The sequence below is a fragment of the Dendrobates tinctorius genome, unplaced genomic scaffold (genome assembly GCF_039654945.1).
Source record: "Dendrobates tinctorius isolate UK_male_01 unplaced genomic scaffold, ASM3965494v1 ptg000099l, whole genome shotgun sequence".
Lineage (NCBI taxonomy): Eukaryota > Metazoa > Chordata > Amphibia > Anura > Dendrobatidae > Dendrobates > Dendrobates tinctorius.
Window position 1 is genome coordinate 511,806 of NW_027361767.1, and position 21,688 is coordinate 533,493.

At 45.4% G+C, this 21,688-nt stretch overlaps 1 protein-coding gene across 4 annotated transcripts in view; it reads right to left on the minus strand.

Annotated features, from left to right (window-relative positions):
- Positions 1–236: 236 nt before the first annotated feature.
- The window catches only part of PALM3 (paralemmin 3), a 49,641-nt gene continuing 28,189 nt past the window's right edge, over positions 237–21,688 (minus strand). For 2 of the 4 annotated variants that reach the window (XM_073587357.1, XM_073587356.1), the window contains exons 2-6: positions 3,155–3,206; positions 2,623–2,703; positions 2,165–2,286; positions 2,010–2,076; positions 237–1,896 (exon numbers count right to left, since the gene is read on the minus strand). In XM_073587357.1, the coding sequence (XP_073443458.1) occupies positions 604–1,896; positions 2,010–2,076; positions 2,165–2,286; positions 2,623–2,703; positions 3,155–3,199 (1,608 nt within the window). In that variant the 5' untranslated portion in view covers positions 3,200–3,206 and the 3' untranslated portion in view covers positions 237–603. Of the gene's footprint in view, positions 1,897–2,009; positions 2,077–2,164; positions 2,287–2,622; positions 2,704–3,154; positions 3,207–9,107; positions 9,131–10,892; positions 11,004–21,688 lie in introns of those variants that run through there. The other 2 variants (XM_073587358.1, XM_073587359.1) reach the window with 2 other exon arrangements.

Genomic DNA, 21,688 nt, shown 5'->3' on the forward strand with positions numbered 1-21,688 from the left:
AATTTACTGTTTTGACCCGTTTGATCAGCAGGTGGCGGCACGCTATTGAAACATTGACTTTACGTAGACGTCATCTTGGAAGAACCTTCAATTTCTTCGACTTCTACTGTACAAACTTCCTCAGTAACCAATGTAACACATCAAATAGAAAACAAGGATGAAGAGGAAGGAGGGGGATGCAGCTGCATGCTGTGAGAGGGGAGAGGGAGCAGCTACAAACCAAGGTGTCCACGAGGTTCTGAATGAAAAATACAGGTTTTATTTAATTCATAATAAATTCATACAATTATTAACATTTCCTTTTCATTATCTACTATATATGTATTAAAAAAATCTCATTAAAATACATAAAGTGCAAACGTTTCCTGGGAACAGTGGAGGAGACAGGCTACCATTTTGTGGGTTGTATAAATATTCACAAGCAGGGATAATGGTCCAAAGCCTACAAAATGGCTACATCCACTGAGTGCAGGCGACGAATACACTTCTAGCTCATGATTAGGAAGTCACAGCCCTGATGCTACATCCAAAAATCTCCGATGACCTTTATTACAAAAATTCTCATTTCAAACCACAGTAATGGTAATAGAAGTGTCATGTCCTTCACATGATCACACAGCACTGACAACTCTTCTTTTTCCCAGGCGTGCTCTTATCCCGAGTCTCTGCCGTGTTAGACCCATGTGTTCCCACTTGGGCATCAGTTTCTGGTGGTTTGTGCAAGAGTGGCTGATTTTCTGCAGGCGTGCTTGCTTCTGTTGTGCCAGGCTGGTAGTGGTGGTTGGTTGATGGACCATGTTGAGAAGAGTGATGGGCAGGTTCTTCAGAAAATGGAGGTCCCGGGGTTGTTATGACCACCACTTGGGATATCTGAACTTGGCTCACTAGATCCTCACATGGCAGTGATACACTGGAAACTTGGTCATTACATGGCGGTTTTGTACTATGCTCCTGGTCAGATGACATTTGTAGCAGGCTTTGCTGGATAGGAAATGAGGTTGACTCCAAATCTTGTTTTTTGTCATAACCTATCAATACCGGCACAGGATCAACAGGTTCCTCTTGGCATATTGGGAGAGCAGATTCTTCATTTTGGTCATTATTTTGGTCATCTTGAATATTTGGTAAAGACACGTGCTTCTCTTCTACATCTTGGCTATTGTGAACTGAGTTGTCCCTCACCAGAGGTTCATCTTGGTCCTCATATTGTTTCACCACAACTGGAGATGGTTCTGTTTCATTCTCATGTTGGTCACTTTCCTCAAGCAGTGTTACCTTGACCAAGTTATGCTGACTGTCCAAATCATTCCTCACATCTTCATTTGATGAACTTAGTTGTGAGATCTCTGCCTTTAGACCTTCTGCATGGAAGCTAAAGTCTTTATGTTCTAGCTCCTTATTGAGATGTTCAATGTTTTCCTCTTCGATCCTCAGTCTTTTGTCCAGATCAGAGTTCTGGTTTAAAAGATCTTGGTCTCTATGTTCCTGGTCAAGACTTCCATCTTTTAACTCCTCATTTAGAATCAGGTTCTCAGATTTGTCATTCTGAGGTTCTAGACTATAATTTGAAGTTTCCATTTCTGTATCATGTTTTATCTCCATAATATCAGTTTTTCTATCTGAAGATGTTTCATCTTGATTCTTTTCGATCAAATGATTTGCGGAAACTCTTATGCCTCGAGGAGCAGGTACTGGATGTCCCACCACCACATCCTTCGGGTCTTTTTGTGATGGGACAACTACTTCTTCCTGTTTTTCACTCTCTCCATTAGGCTGAACGTCTTCTTCTTGTATGACGTTGTGTTCTTCTTGAAGATCTCTCTTTCCAGGTATGGGGTCTTTCTCATCAGGGTTTTGTTGGCTTCGATCACCATTTATAAGTTGTGTGTTAGACCCCTGAAATAATAAAATATAAAAATCAAACCCAATCAGATCACACCTTAGTTGTTAAGTCATACAACACAAGACAACATAAAAAAGTTGAGCAAAAACATAATTTTTTGAGCTACCTGCTGTTTCTTCAAGTTTTCAATTTTCAGTTCTGGTTTTTCCAAATAGACCAGTTGTACTTGGAGGCTGGAAGAAGAAGAAGAGGACATGGTAACGTCCAGGCCATCACATTAATTTACGCCACTGTCAATTTCTATGGCTGCCACTGACTCACCTCTCCAGCTCATCTTCCAGTTGCTTTATCTTATCTTCCGTCTCACTTAGAGGATTCTCTGTTTCTGCACCTGGAGCAGGAACTAGACCGTCCATCAACCATCGATCCCGCAGAGACTTCCTCTGGGCAAGAAATGGGGGAGAAAAGAACCATATTAGGTTTTGAGTCATAGGTAATGAAAAATTTGTGACCGATTGAGGACCTATCACTTTTACAATATGTCGGCCATCCTTACAGTGACTTAATGGGGTTCTCAGAGTACAAAAACAGCAACACTAGAGGAAAAGGCAAGTCCCATAGCGCTATTGAGAACTCAGTCTGGCCCATGGGCTGTAATACTGTGATATATAGGCCATTACTGGAAATATTACGGGCAACTATTGCTTCAACTACAATAGTGTAAGGAAAATGAAGTTGGTGACAAGAGGCACAACAGAGTCTCATGGCGGCTCTCTTACCTTTAGTTGCTGCAGCTTCAGTTTTTGCAGCTCCAGCTCCCTCTCTATTCTGTCCACCTCTCCCAGGAGTCTGCGCTTTTCCTATCACAGCAATAGAAAGTTTGAGATGAGATGAATATATCTTTTTATTTTTCCGTTACATGTATTCTAGAGATTAAGAAGTCTTCACTGATATATGAACATTTGTAGAGTAGAGTGCAAGCTCCATAGGCCAGAATGACATTATCTGATGGATATACACTATTGTATCTGAGCATTAGAGTGTCAGCTCCGCAGTTAAGGATCATGTCACTGTACCCCCGTATGTGCGTTTGTGAGATCAGCACCTTCCGCTGCATCTGTGTGTTCCGGACATTAGAGTGTCAGCTCCTTCTCTTAATGTCTCGGTGCCTCCTGCATTATTACAACTGTGTATTCTCTGTGTAAGAATGTCAGCTCTTCAGACAAGGTCACACCTTTCCTTCCTTTCCTATACTGTGGCAATGACTATGTATGCGGTAGAATGTAAGCTCTTCAGTTCGGTGGCACTTACGGTGATTCCAAACAAGCGTTGGTTGTAGATCTGCGTCTCCCCCATCTTGATGCTGCAGAGGAAGCAGAATATTACCTTATTATGGTAGCAGGGTTTCACCACTTCCTGGCATAGCCGTCACCAGCACCCATTATCCGGGCACAGAGTGATACAGAATGAGAGCTGCACAGTAGAATACCCCTCTACAATCATATCTGCCGAATGAACAATGTCTTGGATCAGTCCCATTTTTTTCTGATAGTAAGTGCAACAGTCCCTCGGGTATGGGGGGAGTCCAAACCATGACCAGTTGTTAATGCTTCTGGTGGTCTTGGTCCCGTGAGTTAGAGGGCCCCATGCAGGCAGCCCGCCGCCACCTCCCGGTGAAAAACTTTCAATGGCTTCTGCATACCAGATACAGATGCAGTTGAACCCAACGATGAAGCAGGGAGCTGTCAGCTTCCTCCTCCATCATCCTCCCTGTGCACCTGAGCCCCAACGTCTCAGCGCAGCGGGCGTGCTGACGTCACTACATCGCACCACCGTACAAAGCTTCAGAACACACGGCACAGAGACCGGAGCAGCGCGGGAAGCGGGGATAGGTGAGTAGTTTTATTTTACTTTATCAATGAGGCTGGCCTACTATGTGTAGGGGATATACTGTGGGGCCATCATAATGCATGTAGAGAGACGTGGGGCCATCATAAAGTATAGGGAGCTTTGGTGGTCCTCAACTATATGTGGGGGACTTTGGAGGTGATTACACTGAGTGTGGGGGACTGTAAGGGACATTATACTGCGCAAAGGGCAATCTGAGGGGCACTATACTCTGGGGAGGGCTCTGTGCAAGCCATTATACTGTGTGGAGGGCTGTTGGGGACATTATGCTGTGTGGGGGCCATTATATTTTGTGCAGTGCTGTGTGGGGGGCATTATACTGTGTGGAGGGCTGTGTGGGGTCCATTACACTGTGTTGGGGTCATTATATTTTGTGCAGTGCTGAGTGGGGAGCATTATACTGTGTGGAGGGCTATGTGGGGTCCATTACACTGTGTTGGGGTCATTATATTATGTGCAGTGCTGTGTGGGGGGCATTATACTGTGTGGAGGGCTGTTGGGGACATTATGCTGTGTGGGGGCCATTATATTTTGTGCAGTGCTGTGTGGGGGGCATTATACTGTGTGGAGGGCTGTGTGGGGTCCATTACACTGTGTTGGGGTCATTATATTTTGTGCAGTGCTGTGTGGGGGGCATTATACTGTGTGGAGGGCTGTGTGGGGTCCATTACACTGTGTTGGGGTCATTATATTTTGTGGAGGGCTGTGTGGGGGGGGGGCATAAAATTGAGTGGGGGCCATTATATTGTATGGAGTGTTGTGTGGGGGTGTCATCCTGTGTGGAGGGCAGTCTGGGGGTCAATATACTGTGTAGAGGGCTGTGGGGGCCATCATACTGTCTTGTAGAGCTGCTAGAGGCAATTATACTGTTTTGTGGGACTGTGTGGGCCATCAAATTGTGTTGTGGGGCTGGGGGGGCACTGTACTATGTGGAAGTCAATAGTAGCCTTATAATGTGTGTGGGGCAACTATGGAGACATCACTATGATGGCGGCATCATGTCTTGAGGGCACTGTGAAAGCATTTTACTTTGTGAGGGGTACTGTGGGGTCACTATACTGTGCGTGTAGCGGACACAGTTAAGGAATTCACTGTGGGGTTATCAAACTGTGTTTGGGGGGATTTTTGTTGACATCATGCTTTATAAGGGCCAACCAAGAAAAGGGTATCGTACTGGTTGAGAACACTAAGGGGATTCAATTGGGGCAGAATTACTTTGTAAGTGCCGCAATACATGTCCGCCTCTCTGTGTTTAAAAGATGAAGATATGCCCTTCTGTAACTATTCCCACGGACCGTGACTCTGCGTACCCCACCAAATCTATTTTTTTTCATTATTTTTTTATGGGTGGGGTGGCAGAGTTGGGGTGCACAATTAGAAATTCTACTATAGCCTCCCTTCATTTCTATGGACGCTTCTTGTCCTAATATCCTAATAACACACCTGGCACCAGTAAATCCAGTAACAAGCTAGAAACTCCAGTAATAATGATTCTGCTGGTCTGGTTACATCATCGCTGCACTGATTCATCATCTACATAAATCTAGGAGATGGAGCAGCAATAATCCGTCCTCTTCTGGAGGCAAGTACCAAACAGAAATAATTGTATATGTCATGAACAAGTACAACCCCATTACCACAAACTGAAACCAGGACCAGGAAAGTAGAGGGTTTACCAAGACTGTACTTAACCCTAACAGTAATCAGAGTCCTCCTGTTAAGATCTACAATATACACTTGTCCAGTGTATAGCATCAGAGAAATATATATATACAAGAGGCAGTATTATAGTAGTTATATTCTTGTACATACGGGCAGTATTATAGTAGTTATATTCTTGTACATAGGGGGCAGTATTATAGTAGTTATATTCTTGTACATAGGGGACAGTATTATAGTAGTTATATTCTTGTACATAGGGGACAGTATTATAGTAGTTATATTCTTATACATAGAAGCAGTATTATAGTAGTTTTATTCTTGTACATAGGAGCAGTATTATAGTAGTTATATTCTTGTACATAGGGGGAAGTATTATAGTAGTTATATTCTTGTACATAGGGGGCAGTATTATAGTAGTTATATTCTTGTACATAGGGGACAGTATTATAGTAGTTATATTCTTGTACATAGGGGACAGTATTATAGTAGTTATATTCTTATACATAGAAGCAGTATTATAGTAGTTTTATTCTTGTACATAGGAGCAGTATTATAGTAGTTATATTCTTGTACATAGGGGGAAGTATTATAGTAGTTATATTCTTGTACATAGGAGCAGTATTATAGTAGTTATATTATTGTACATAGGGGCAGTATTATAGTAGTTATATTTTTGTACATAGGGGGCAGTATTATAGTAGTTATATTCTTGTACATAGGGGCAGTATTATAGTAGTTATATTCTTGTACATAGGGGGCAGTATTATAGCAGTTATATTCTTGTACACAGGGGGCTGTATTATCGTAGTTATATTCTTGTACATAGGGTGGCAGTATTATAGTAGCTATATTCTTGTACATAGGAGCAGTATTATAGTAGTTATATTCTTGTACATAGGGGGCAGTATTATAGTAGTTATATTCTTGTACATAGGAGCAGTATTATAGTAGTTATATTATTGTACATAGGGGCAGTATTATAGTAGTTATATTTTTGTACATAGGGGGCAGTATTATAGTAGTTATATTCTTGTACATAGGGGCAGTATTATAGTAGTTATATTCTTGTACATAGGGGCAGTATTATAGTAGTTATATTCTTGTACATAGGGGGCAGTATTATAGCAGTTATATTCTTGTACACAGGGGGCTGTATTATCGTAGTTATATTCTTGTACATAGGGTGGCAGTATTATAGTAGCTATATTCTTGTACATAGGAGCAGTATTATAGTAGTTATATTCTTGTACATAGGGGGCAGTATTATAGTAGCTATATTCTTGTACATAGGAGCAGTATTATAGTAGTTGTATTCTTGTACATAGGAGCAGTATTATAGTAGTTATATTCTTGTACATAGGGTGGCAGTATTATAGTAGCTATATTCTTGTACATAGGAGCAGTATTATAGTAGTTGTATTCTTGTACATAGGAGCAGTATTATAGTAGTTATATTCTTGTACATAGGGGGCAGTATTATGGTGGTTATATTCCTGTACATAGGAGCAGTATTATAGCAGTTATATTCTTGTACATAGGGGCAGTATTATAGTAGTTATATTCTTGTACATAGGGGGCAGTATTATAGTAGTTATATTCTTGTACATAGGGGGCAGTATTATAGCAGTTATATTCTTGTACACAGGGGGCTGCATTATCGTAGTTATATTCTTGTACATAGGGTGGCAGTATTATAGTAGCTATATTCTTGTACATAGGAGCAGTATTATAGTAGTTATATTCTTGTACATAGGGGGCAGTATTATAGTAGCTATATTCTTGTACATAGGAGCAGTATTATAGTAGTTGTATTCTTGTACATAGGAGCAGTATTATAGTAGTTATATTCTTGTACATAGGGTGGCAGTATTATAGTAGCTATATTCTTGTACATAGGAGCAGTATTATAGTAGTTGTATTCTTGTACATAGGAGCAGTATTATAGTAGTTATATTCTTGTACATAGGGGGCAGTATTATAGTAGTTATATTCCTGTACATAGGGGCAGTATTATAGTAGCTATATTCTTGTACATAGGGGGCAGTATTATAGTAGTTATATTCTTGTACATAGGGTGGCAGTATTATAGTAGCTATATTCTTGTACATAGGAGCAGTATTATAGTAGTTGTATTCTTGTACATAGGAGCAGTATTATAGTAGTTATATTCTTGTACAAAGGGTGGCAGTATTATAGTAGCTATATTCTTGTACATGGGGCAGTATTATAGTAGTTATATTCTTGTACATAGGAGCAGTATTATAGTAGTTATATTCTTGTACATAGGAGCAGTATTATAGTATCTATATTCTTGTACATAGGGGGCAGTATTATAGTAGTTATATTCCTGTACATAGGGGCAGTATTATAGTAGCTATATTCTTGTACATAGGGGCAGTATTATTGTAGCTATATTCTTGTACATAGGGGGCAGTATTATAGTAGTTATATTCCTGTACATAGGAGCAGTATTATAGTAGCTATATTCTTGTACATAGGGGGCAGTATTATAGTAGTTATATTCTTGTAAATAGGGACAGTATTATAGCAGTTATATTCTTGTACATAGGGGGCAGTATTATAGTAGCTATATCCTTGTACTTAGGGGGCAGTATTATAGCAGTTAAATTCTTGTACATAGGGGCAGTATTATTGTAGTTACATTATTGTACATAGAGGGCAGTATTATAGTAGTTATATTCTTGTCCATAGGAGAGGATAGACTGTGTTTGTGAGCTCCCAGCAGGGCGGAGGCATGGCTTCTGACCCAGGTGGAGGGGAGGGAAGCTGGGCTGATGATCCAGGGAAAGCCCCTAGCCTGTAGTGTGGCCTGCCGTATGGACCTCATGGTAATGGAAAGCTGGAAATGGTGGCTGGTGAGTCTTCTAAACCTGCTTGTTATGTTGCTGGATTGAGTGGTAAAGTTACAAGGCAAAGCATTTTTAAGCTGGAAATGCAAATCAGCAAACTAAAGGATGAAATTTTGAAGAGACTGATCCAAAGATAAAACTGATAAAATGTGAGAGCCTGGATGTTTGCAGACGAGAGCTGGACATTCGGAAAGGAAACCTGGGCAAAGATGTGAACTCTGTGCCCAGAAAGGAAACTTGGGCTGTGGAGAAAAAGAGGGGAACCAGAGTCCAGAAGGAGAATAGAAAACACTCTATCGGTAATATGGACATTAAATATAAAACTGTGCACGGTGTGGAGCAAGGACATCTGGTAAGAAATGCAGCACTTATATCAGCCGCACAATGTGAAGGGTCTGGGGCAGCAGACAATTTTGGGAGCGCTGCAGAGGAAAGTGTGTCAGCAACCGAGGGGTTATCTGCAGTGGACTCTGTGTGCAGCAATGAAGGGAGCTCAGCTCTTGTGAGTGATAAAGAAAGTGCCCCCTGTACTGACACTGAGTGTGGGACCCCGCTCGGTGCGATGAGTGGGACCCGGCTCAGTGGTGCTGGTGAATGCTTGTCTGTAGCAGATACAAATATTATAATGGACTCTGAACCCTCCATGTCAGTGAATGGAGACCACATTGCGCAACAATCAGTAATGAATCTGTGTGTTTTTGCAGCACAAACAGGTGTCAGTGATCATGGGGCTGTGGAGAGCTCCAGCACTAATCCACCTGGAGCTGGGGAGAGCTCCAGTACTGATCCACCTGGAGCTGGGGAGAGCTCCAGTACTGATCCACCTGCGGCTGGGGAGAGCTCCAGCACTGATCCACCTGCGGCTGGGGAGAGCTCCAGCACTGATCCACCTGCGGCTGGGGAGAGCACCAGCACTGATCCACCTGCGGCTGGGGAGAGCTCCAGCACTGATCCACCTGCGGCTGGGGGGAGCTCCAGCACTGATCCACCTGCGGCTGGGGAGAGCTCCAGCACTGATCCACCTGCGGCTGGGGAGAGCTCCAGCACTGATCCACCTGCGGCTGGGGAGAGCTCCAGCACTGATCCACCTGCGGCTGGGGGGAGCTCCAGCACTGATCCACCTGCGGCTGGGGAGAGCTCCAGCACTGATCCACCTGCGGCTGGGGAGAGCTCCAGCACTGATCCACCTGCGGCTGGGGGGAGCTCCAGCACTGATCCACCTGCGGCTGGGGGGAGCTCCAGCACTGATCCACCTGCGGCTGGGGGGAGCTCCAGCACTGATCCACCTGCGGCTGGGGAGAGCTCCAGCACTGATCCACCTGCGGCTGGGGAGAGCTCCAGCACTGATCCACCTGCGGCTGGGGAGAGCTCCAGCACTGATCCACCTGCGGCTGGGGCGAGCTCCAGCACTGATCCACCTGCGGCTGGGGCGAGCTCCAGCACTGATCCACCTGCGGCTGGGGCGAGCTCCAGCACTGATCCACCTGCGGCTGGGGCGAGCTCCAGCACTGATCCACCTGCGGCTGGGGCGAGCTCCAGCACTGATCCACCTGCTGACCAACATCAGTTCAGGAGACTGTTCTCCAATGTCACAAGACTAGTGAGCTCTCCACCTCAGAGGAGGAATGCAGTCAGGATAAAGTACACGGGACCAGAGGAGAACATCCCATCCAGAATTTATATTGGAAAAGTTCTTCTGAAAGACTTTATTAGGTTTAAGGCATCTGAGGTCTGTGCTCTGATCCATGTCCCACCCAGCAGGATCTATGACATCAGCTTTAAGCTCCAGTGTGATCTGGATCTGTTCTGGAACATCTATAATGGCACTAGAGAAGATGAGATATGGGACCATCTCCATTGTATCCAGCTGTCTAAGCCGCAGGAAAAAACGGCCACTGTCCTGTTCCAGTCTGAGGTGGTGGCTCTGGCAGATCTGCAGCACTGGTTGAGCCGGCAGTGCATGGTGAGAAGTCATCCCCAGAAGATCTATGACGAGAAGGAAATATGGAATGGAGGATATTCTGTGAAAATCCAGCTTCTACAGGAGAATGATGTAACCAGACATCTGCCGCACTCCTTCTACCTGGGCTCAGAGAGGGGGATATGCTATTACCCCGGACAGCCACGTCTGTGCCATAGATGTGGGGGCAGGCACCTCGCCATGAACTGCTCTCGTATCACGTGCTCATTGTGTGGACAGTTCGGGCATACAAAGGACAAATGCACAGGAACCGTCATCTGTAACCTGTGCTCAGGACCCGGGCATGCGTTTCGTGATTGCCCTCATGCAGAGCATACTAAATATAATGGCCAGACTGCCTTGGAAATGATTGAAAAAGTTGTCACCAGAGGTGCAGATGTTGTCCAAGATGCCGGCACTGATGAGGTGATAAGTCACAGTAGCAACCAACTTGTTTCAGAGTCTGATGTATTACAACCTGCACTACTAGGACCACCAGCCACTGAAGAAATTACTAAAGCATAGCTCTCAAGTGTCCCGGCTTCCGCGGGACAGTCCCATTTTTGCCCCTCCCACCCGCTGTCCCGCCCGCGATACTATTTGTCCCGCACTGCAGGGAGACAAGCCGCACGCCCCTCCCCATACTTGCCCTGCCAGAGACGCGGTGGAAGCCAGTCAGCCTGCAATGAACGCTAGGGTGTAGTTAGTACTCTGTGCCACAGGACCTGTGTTGAGGTCACAGGAGGGGAGGAGTCAGAGGTCACATGATCATCATGTGCTCCTGTGACCTCATCACAGGTCCTGTGGCACAGAGAAGTTCATTACAGGCGGGGCTGCGGTGATCAGGTGCCTCAATCCGTGTCTGCACCTTATTAGCACCTTGGCTGCACCGTGTCTCAGGGCAGGTGACAGATATGAAGGCTGGGAGCGCTGCACATTTTCTAATTCCTTCATTTGTTGATCAAATCCTACGTGATTTTTAGCAGAGCGCAGTGATGCTGGAATTTATTGAATGAAGCCACAGTGATCTTTACAAGAGTGCAATGGATGTTACGGGGGCAGTGATTTTCTTTTGAGAGTTTTATGAGAGCGCAGTGATCCTGAGCTGAGACATCTGTGTGATCAGTTATCTTCCTGAGAGCGAAGGGATTTCTATGATAAAGAAGTGATGTCTGTGAGAGCGCAGCGATGTCTGAGAGCGCAGCGATGTCTATGAGAGCGCAGTGATTTATATATTAGAGCGCAGCGATGTCTGTGAGAGTGCAGCGATGTCTGTGAGAGTGCAGCGATGTCTGTGAGAGTGCAGTTATTTATATATTAGAGCGCAGTGATATGTGTGCAGGACTTTGCTGTGCTGGATGAGTGAAGTTTATGTGTGGGGTCAGGAGGGGTTTACAGAGAGGATGTAGCAGAGCCGTGTGTGTATGGAGCAGAGCAATGTGTGTACGGAGCGGAGCCGTGTATGTACGAGGTGTATGGAGCGGAGCAATGTGTGTACGGTAGCGGAGCCACGTGTGTACGAGGTGTACGGAGCAGAGCCGCATATGTACGAGGTGTACGGAGCAGAGCCGCGTATGTACGAGGTGTACAGAGCAGAGCCGCGTATGTACGAGGTGTACGGAGCAGAGCCGCGTATGTACGAGGTGTACGGAGCAGAGCCGCGTGTGTTCGAGGTGTTCAGAGCGGAGCCGCGAGTGTACGAGGTGTACAGAGCAGAGCCGCGTATGTACGAGGTGTACAGAGCAGAGCCGCGTATGTACGAGGTGTACAGAGCAGAGCCGCGTATGTACGAGGTGTACAGAGCAGAGCCGCGTATGTACGAGGTGTACAGAGCAGAGCCGCGTATGTACGAGGTGTACGGAGCAGAGCCGCATATGTACGAGGTGTACGGAGCAGAGCCGCGTGTGTTCGAGGTGTTCAGAGCGGAGCCGCGAGTGTACGAGGTGTACGGAACGGAGCCCTGTGTGTACAAAGTGTGCTGAGCCAAGCCATGTGTGTATGGGGTGTACTGAGTGGATCCGCGTGTGTATGGAGCGGAGCCGTGTGTACGGGTTGTACGGAGCGGAGCCACTTGTGTGCGGGGCGTACAAAATGGAACCCTGTGTGTACGAAGTGTACAGAGCTGAGCCGTATGTGTACGGGGTGTACAGAGTGGAGCCGCGTGTGTAAAGAGTGGAACCGCTTGTGTACGAGGTGTATGGAGCAATGCTGCATTTGTACAAGGTTTACGGAGTGGAGCCGTGTGTGTACAAGGTGTACAGAGCGTGGCCGCATGTGTACAAGGATTACGGAGCAGAGCCGCACGTGTACGAGGTTTACGTAGTGGAGCCATGTGTGTACTCAGTGGAGCCGTGTGTGCGTGAGGTGTACGGAGCGGAGCCGTGTGTGTGTATGAGGTGTGCAGAGCCATGTGTGTACAAGGTGTATGGTGGGGAGCATTTATACCTCCCAACTGTCCCAGATCCAGCAGGACAGTCCTGATTTTGAGTCTGCCCCACTGCCCCGGCCGGGAGGTTACTTTTCCCGCAGACACAGGAGTACACGCTCTAAACTATATAACCCCTTAAATATAGCTTTTAATTCAATCATTAAAAACATTATTTGGTAAAAATGACTAAATACCTAAGGAGGTAGAGGACGAAATTGAGAGTGGCCAAACCAATATTAGTTTTCTATGTGATAATCACAACACATGAGACAAAAAGGCTAAATTTCCCTAATACGCCCTAATCCAACCCTTCCTAACCGCGGAGGTTGGCACCCTAGTTGTTGACGATATGGCGCCCCCGCTCAACGTCGGTGTCCCTAATAAGCCCCTAAGCCTCCCTACCTATACAAAAAAGGACACAAAAAAAAAAATACACACACACCTATGATACCGAAACAAAAAATGAGACAATAATTGTCTCATAAATAAAGTAAAGTGCTTGTAAACTTATCTCGTAGTCAGTCTAATGATATAAATACCCCCCCCCCAAAAAAAAACAAACCCTTATCTCGTAGTCAAAAAGAAAAGAGAATGGGTATCAAAGAGCAGCTTTAGTAAGACTTATCTCGTAGTTGAAAAATACTTTTATGCTGCAATAGGCAGACCCATATATCAAATAATATTGTCAATAAAAAACGTCTACAAGAGAATTTAGTATATAGCACATATGACAATACATTTGTCCAGGTCCAAGAACAAGCACCTAGAAAATAATCACAACACTGCACATTAACAAGCAGAAAAATGAATCCTGTGTTGCACATACGGCGGCCATTATTTAGAAGCAGGGATTAATAGTAGCCCTGTTTAACTAGTAGGTACAATCCACCTCAGAAAAAATGTCTGTATATAAGGCAAAAATACACACCATATTGTCAACAACTAGGGTGCCAACCTCCGCGGTTAGGAAGGGTTGGATTAGAGCGTATTAGGGCAATTTAGCCTTTTTGCCCCATGTGTTGTGCTTATCACATAGAAATCTAATATTGGTTTGACCACTCTCAATTTCGTCCTCTACCTCCTTAGGTATTTAGTCATTTTTACTAAATAATGTTATTAGTGATTGAATTAAAAGCTATATTTTAGGGGTTATTCTGTGTTGTGCAGTATTATAGTAGTTATATTCTTGTACATAGGTGCAGTATTATAGTAGTTATATTCTTGTACATAGGGGCAGTATTATAGTAGTTATATTCTTGTACATAGGGGCAGTATTATAGTAGTTATATTCTTGTACATAGGGGCAGTATTATAGTAGTTATATTCTTGTACATAGGGGGCAGTATTATAGTAGTTATATTCTTGTACATAGGGGGCAGTATTATAGTAGTTATATTCTTGTACATAGGGAGCAGTATTATAGTAGTTATATTCTTGTACATAGGGAGCAGTATTATAGTAGTTATATTCTTGTACATAGGGAGCAGTATTATAGTAGTTATATTCTTGTACATGGGGGGGCAGTATTATAGTAGTTATATTCTTCTACATAGGTGCAGTATTATAGTAGTTATATTCTTGTACATAGGAGCAGTATTATAGTAGTTATATTCTTGTACATAGGGGCAGTATTATAGTAGTTATAATCTTGCACATAGGGAGCAGTATTATAGTAGTTATATTCTTGTACATAGGAGCAGTATTATAGTAGTTATATTCTTGTACATAGGTGCAGTATTATAGTAGTTATATTCTTGTACATAGGAGCAGTATTATAGTAGTTATATTCTTATACGTAAGAACAGTATTATAGCAGTTATAGTCTTGTACATAGGGGGCAGTATTATAGTAGTTATATTCTTGCATATAGGGGCAGTATTATAGTAGTTATATTCTTGTATATAGGGGCAGTATTATAGTAGTTATAGTCTTGTACATAGTAGCAGTATTATAGTAGTTATATTCTTGTACATAGTAGCAGTATTATAGTAGTTATATTCTTGTACATAGGAGCAGTATTATAGTAGTTATATTCTTGTACATAGGGGGCAGTATTATAGTAGTTATATTCTTGCACATAGGGGGCAGTATTATAGTAGTTATATTATTGTACATAGGGGCAGTATTATAGTAGTTATATTATTGTACATAGTAGCAGTATTATAGTAGTTATATTCTTGTACATAGGTGCAGTATTATAGTAGTTATATTCTTGTACATAGGGGGCAGTATTATAGTAGTTATATTCTTGCACATAGGGGGCAGTATTATAGTAGTTATATTATTGTACATAGGGGCAGTATTATAGTAGTTATATTCCTGTACATAGGAGCAGTATTATAGTAGTTATACTCTTGGACATAAGGACAGTATTATAGCAGTTATAGTTTTGTACATAGGGGGCAGTATTATAGTAGTTATATTCTTGTATATAGGGGCAATTTTTATTATAAACCAAACATAAAACAATTATAATAAAACAAAAATCATCCAGTATTACAAAACACAAACCACTTAGGTAATATATACACAGCACTACATAATCAGATCATATTCATAAATAAATTAAAGTGTCCACACCTGGGGATAGAAAAAGAAAGTTAGAAAAAAAAAAAAAAAATTATCATATTTTTCTAACTGAATTTTACGTTTCTCCATAACGTTATGTTTCTCAGACTCCTTCCAACTTCCAGTGATTTTATCCACCGGAGTTCTGACATAACCTGATTGGCGGCAGCGGTGTGATCGAACAGCTCATTGTGTAGCGACACCCGGGTTCTCATGTGCCAGTGATAATATTTGATGACACTGATTATAATGTACATCGTCTCTCTGTTGATGTCACTAACAGTGGAGGGGACACCATAGATAATGTCGGGATACTTTAGGGTCCGCAGTCTGGGGATTTTTAGATTATCTGACACTTCCTCCCAGATCTTCCTCCCTCCCCAGCAATCACATATAAAGTGCTCTATAGTCTCCTCCTGCTGACAACCAAGGGGACAATTCCGATCAGAGACACACAGATGTTTCAGGTTCCCTCTGACAAAGAGCCGACTATGCAGTGAAAGCCAAGTGACATCAAACAGTTTAGGAGGAAGTCGTTTCCTGTTTAGGAACCTAAGGCTTTCCTGCAGGGTGGTGGTGACACAATCTCTCAGGGCCAGTGGAGAGTAGAAGAAAGTCCTACATACACGAGCATACAGGTCTCTTCTCGTACTGCTCTCAATGTAAGACTTCTCCAGTCCCCACCTCCTAACACACTTCAGACCATAGTCCAGATACTGGGGGAGGTGGTCACCTGTCCATCTCCTCCTCTTGAGACTGCCGCCTCGCACCCAAGATTCTGCAAAAGGCAATATCCAGTACCTGATACTATTTACCCACAGGGAGCTACTGTTTGAGTCCATGTTCCCAAAATTCACCTTTAGAAACAAGGAGTCAAAGAAAACCCTTGGATTCAACATATCCAGCCCACCCTCTCTCCGCCGTAGGTACGTTATTCCCCTCTTTATTAGGTTCAACCTATTCCCCCACAAGAGCTGGAAGAACAGGCTGAAGAGCCTCGCTGAGAAAGATTCTGGCAAAGGGAAAGCGACAGAGACATACAAGAAAACGGGGACCAGGTACGTCTTCAACATTGTGACCCTTTCTCTGTAGGTCAGCCTCCAGTTCTTCCATCGCTGAACCTTTGCATTTCCGGTTTCCAATTTCTCCTCCCAATTTAGCATGGCATTATCATCCCTCCCAAATTTAACCCCTAGGATCTTAATATGGGTGGAGGCTTTGGAAAACTGCGGCAGATCAAAGCTGGGCTCAGTATCTAATGTCCACAGAGCTTGGCTCTTTTCAAGGTTAACCAGAGACCCGGAGGCCTCTGAGTAGCTTCTGATGGACGCAGATACATCTGCACCTCACGAGGATTGGAGATCACCAGCGTCACATCATCTGCATAGGCAACAACATTCAGAGGCGGGCAGTGGGGGACCGGCACCCCCTGAAAATCGCACTCCTGCAGTGACCTCAGAAACGGGTCTAGGGCAAAAACATACAGGAGCGGACTCATTGGGCAGCCCTGTCTCACCCCCGCCCCAACTCCAAAAGTGTCACCCTGCCAACCATTAATCAGAGGAAAGCTCACCGCCTCTCTGTACAACGTCTTCAGCCAATCCACAAATTGTCCCGGAATACCGTACTTTGACAAAGTGGCCCACAGATAGTCATGATCAACCCTGTCAAAGGCTTTAGCCTGGTCCAGACTAACAACATATCTCCCACACCGCAGAGCTTTACATCTCTCAAACATCTCTCGTATCGAGATGACTGCTCCAGAGATGTTCCGCCCTTTTACCGTGCCAAACTGAGAGCCTGCTAACAGTGCCGGGGACAAACAGACTAATCTAGAAAATAGGATCTTTGCTAGAATCTTCCTGTCCACATTCAAGAGGGCAATCGGCCTCCAGTTCTTGATGTCGCTCGGCTCTTTACCTTTAGACAGCAAAATTAACAAGGACACTCTCATGGATGGAGGCATCAGGTGATTTTCTAGACAATTTCTATACACATCCACGAGAATTGGAGCCAGGAGGTCTCTGAATTTCTTATAAAATTCTGCCGTTATACCATCTGGACCTGGTGCCTTCTTCAGATGTAACTTATCAATAGCCTCCTTAACTTCCTCCACCGTTAACTCTGCTGTCAAAGGAGAAAAGTCCAGATCATTAGTATCAGGCACTGGAGTTGCCTCCAAGAATTGAGCCATCTTATCTTTATCCAAAACTTTCCTCTGAAACAAGTCAGCATAGTAAGATCTCACCACCTCCAGGATACCCTCCCGTGAATCCTGCAATACACCCTGGGAGTCTGTGAGACCCGTGACCATTTTTTTGGCCACCCTCTCCCTGCAATTCTCAAAGGGATCAGGGGCCCCTAAGGACCCATAATCCCGTTCAAGAACCAGGGAGGTATACCTGCTATACTGATACTGCTTTATCTCAGATTTCAGCCGGTCAATCTTCACTTTGTCATCCCCGCCCGCCGAATACAGTGACTCCAATTCTTTGCGCAGCTTTAGGTACTGGCTGTACTTATTCCTCCCTTTATTAACTGACAGTCTCTTTAAGAGGGATCTGATATCCTCCTTGACGTCCTCCCACCAGTCGGTCATGTTGTCATAGAAGTCAACCCTGTCTAGATGAAGCTGGATAAGGGAGTGAACACGGCTCTGAACATAGGCATCATCCAGGAGACTGGAATTGAGCTTCCACAACCCTCTACCAATGTCCGGACGGTTAGAGGAACCCAAAGAGAAGCCCAAGGCAAGGTGATCAGAGTAAGGGACGACCTTCTCACTCAGGGCGCCGACAGCCTCAGTAGGACTGACAAAAGCAAAATCTATCCTACTGCTCCTGTTGGAACATGAATGTGAATTTTGGCTGTCGCCCACCCTGCGTGAAAACGTCAGTCAGTCCTGCCTGCATTATGACGTTATGCAGGACCTTACCGTCCCTGGTCACTGCCCTGCCTGAGGAGCTGTCAAGTCCCCCGCCATCACCACTGGAAGAGAAGTGAAGAGGTAAGGCTTGACGTCATTAAACAGCTGGATCCTGTCAGTCACTGTCTGTGGCCCATAGATGTTAATAAGTCGGAGTCGCCTCCCATGGATAGTGACTTCCAGGACCAGACATCTTCACATGGCCACCTCCGTCATCCTATGCACAGTCACATCATTGGTGTTAAACAGGACAGCGACCCCGGCGTAAGGCTCTACAGCCAGTGACCAGAAAGAAGGACCGGACCGCCATTCCCTCTCAGCCTCTCTCATAAGCCCCAGAGATGTCAGTCGTGTCTCCTGCAGGAAGAGGCATCTGTGTCCAGATATTTGAGATGTTCGTACACCACGTGTCTAGTTCTCCTCAGCTTAATGCTATTCACATTGCTCGAGGTCACTGTCAATGAGAACCCCGCCATCACAACACAATATAGAAGGAGCAGAGTAACAGCCATCATCATGAGTCAGAGATGTTCTGTCCACCACTGGTGTCCATGTCAGACTCTACCTGAGGGTCCACAGATAAGGGCTTCCGCTTTGGCCGGGGATGGTCCTCTATGTCCCTGTCACACTCAGCATCAACTTTCCTCAACTCTTCCTCATAATCGTCACCATTGGAGTCAGATAAAACTCCATACCTGTTGGACACGACCATCACTCCTGCAGAATTCTGAACCTTCTTACTAGCAGTCTGACCAGTGTCATATTCTGCCTCAGGTTTACGGGAGGATGTGTTCTTTTTCTTCCTTTTATTATTATTAAGGTTCCAGTCATCAGATACAGACAGCGATGCTGAAGGGGGGGCTATCTGAGGCTGCTGGACCTGATGGACGACCTCCATGTTCCCCTCTGCACCCTGCTTCTCTGGTGCTGCCTGAGTGGACTCTTGGTGGGCATCTGAGCTGGTCAACATCTCTCCTGATATTAAATCCTCCTCCTCATGTGTCCCTGCCACCACATCCTCATCCTCCTGAGCCTCTGCCCCTGCCATCACTAACTCATCAGGGAAGACTCTGCAGATGTTGTGCCAGGCGTCTGGACAGTCCCTGTGAGGGTGGCCCATCCTACCACAGAGGTTGCACCTGACGTCCCGGCAGTCTGCAGCGACATGGCCGATTGCTCCACACAGACTGCACTTCACCACAGTACAGGCGTTAGCCAGATGACCTTTCCCACCACATTTGAAACACTTTCTGGGTTGCCCGGGACAATAACACCTTCCCTTCTCCCTCCCAATGAAGAAGGAGTTGGGTAAGTGGTCAGTGATGTTATTACATTGCCGCAATTTTACTAAGACCCGCCACCCCATTGTCCAGATACCATCCTCATCTCTGACCTTGGTGAGTCCAGAGACGAGGTCACAGTGTCTCCGGAGCCACACCTCGATGTCCTGTGGAGGAACGGCCTCATTCCAGAACGTGATATTCACTGTGACTGTGTCCGGCCTGGAGATAGGAACCAACACAAACTTATTCCAGCCCTCAGCATCTCTGAACTTGGGGTAATTGGCCCAGAATCTGTCCAGGTCAGACATGAGCTTGAAGCTGACCTCGTAGCCCTGCCTGTCCTGAAGATTAGACACTGCCAGAATCTCATTTGCCACAAACCCCATCTGGCCGCAGAGCAGCTCTCTCACCACATACCTGCGTTGTGGCAGATCCTCCTTGGCACCTATGTATTTAAACCGCACCACATTAATACGCTTGAATGTCTGGCCGGTGTACCTGGCGCTGGAAGTGAAGGATGGGGCGCCGCGGCTCCAGGCATTCCTGGGGGGCACCTGCCGTGTCACACTGGGCTGACTGACAGGGAGAGGGCCTGCAGCAGGGGGGCCTGTCACACCTTGTGGACTAGATGGCAAAGGGGGATAGTCACACATATCATGCACATTATCATAAGCAGCATCATTATCAGACAGTGCGACGTCCATTACAGAGTGTGAAACCCCTCCAACCCCCGACCCCATGGGCACAGCATCACCAGCCACAGTCTGTGCTTCAGCCTCATCAGCACAAACAGTCTCACATACACTGTCCTGCTCCTGTGTGGGGCATTCTGGGACCTGTGGTGCCTCTGCTGCAGTCTGAAGTGCATGCTCCTGTTCACACTGAGCTGCCTGCTGCTGCAGTTGTTTCCCCTCCTGGAAGCAGAAGCGGGCAGCCTGTAACACTGGCCATGTCCGCTGCTGGGGGGTCCCGTCCTGAACATCAGGGGTCCTGGCCTCTACAGCACAGTCCTGCTTATAGGAGGTGAACCGCTCGCGGTTCCTGTAGGTCTCTGCCAGGGGCCCCATGCTCTCCAGCACAGATTCAGTGTCCTGCACAACACTCGCCAGCTGTACACCCAGTGTGTTCAGTCTCAGGTCATACGCCTCATTACTGGCAGGATTAGTGGTCTTTAGGCTATAGATGAAGTCTACCTCCATTTGCAGCGCTTTTTTTTGCTGCTGTAACTCACCCAGTTTTCGGACAAGTCCCGGTATCTCATCCGCTAGCTGCAGCTCGGGTGCACGCGCCGGCCCCACAGGTTTAGTCTTGACCACGGGTACAGGGGTTTTGAAGACCGTCTTGTGCGGGTCCACCACGGATGGTTTTGTGGCCCCTTGGCTGGATGCAGGCTCCGCAGCAGGTTTATTGCTGCCACCTGTGACCGTGTGCGTCCTGACCGCGCCATACTGCCATGCTGCTGTAGGTTCTCCTGCATTGTCTGCCTTTCCAAAGATGTCCGTCTCTGCCTGGAAGCAGGAGAGCTGATCTGCACAGCTGGGGCCGATCTCACCTGTGCACCTGGCAGGAGCTGCTTACTGACTGGGGAGCTACAAGACTTCACATTCAGCTGGAATCCATCACTCACTGACACTTTTCCTTCTTGCTTCTTTGCTGGAACTGGAGCTGGCTTTCCTCCCAAAACTTTAGCCAAAGCCTTTTCCTCCTTCACAGAACTGCTGCAGCTTTGACTCGCTGCATTCACTGGACTCACAGTGGCTTTGGGATTAACATTCCCATTGGTAAAAACCTGGGAGGCTAGTCCCAGTGTAGGCCGGGAAGCCTGGGCCTTGCCAGGGGAGCTTCCCCGCCCAGGGTGGCCCCTCCCTGGGCTTGCTCCAGACATGAGGAGAACCACTGACACACAACCTCACAGCTAGGAGGCAGTATTATAGTAGTTATATTCTTATACATAAGGACAGTATTATAGCAGTTATAGTTTTGTACATAGGGGGCAGTATTATAGTAGTTATATTCTTGTACATAGTAGCAGTATTATAGTAGTTATATTCTTGTACATAGGAGCAGTATTATAGTAGTTATATTCTTGCACATAGGGGGCAGTATTATAGTAGTTATATTCTTGTACATAGTAGCAGTATTATAGTAGCTATAGACTTGTATATAAGGGCAGTATTATAATAGTTATATTCTTGTGCATAGGGGCAGTATTATAGTAGTTATATTCTTGTACATAGGGG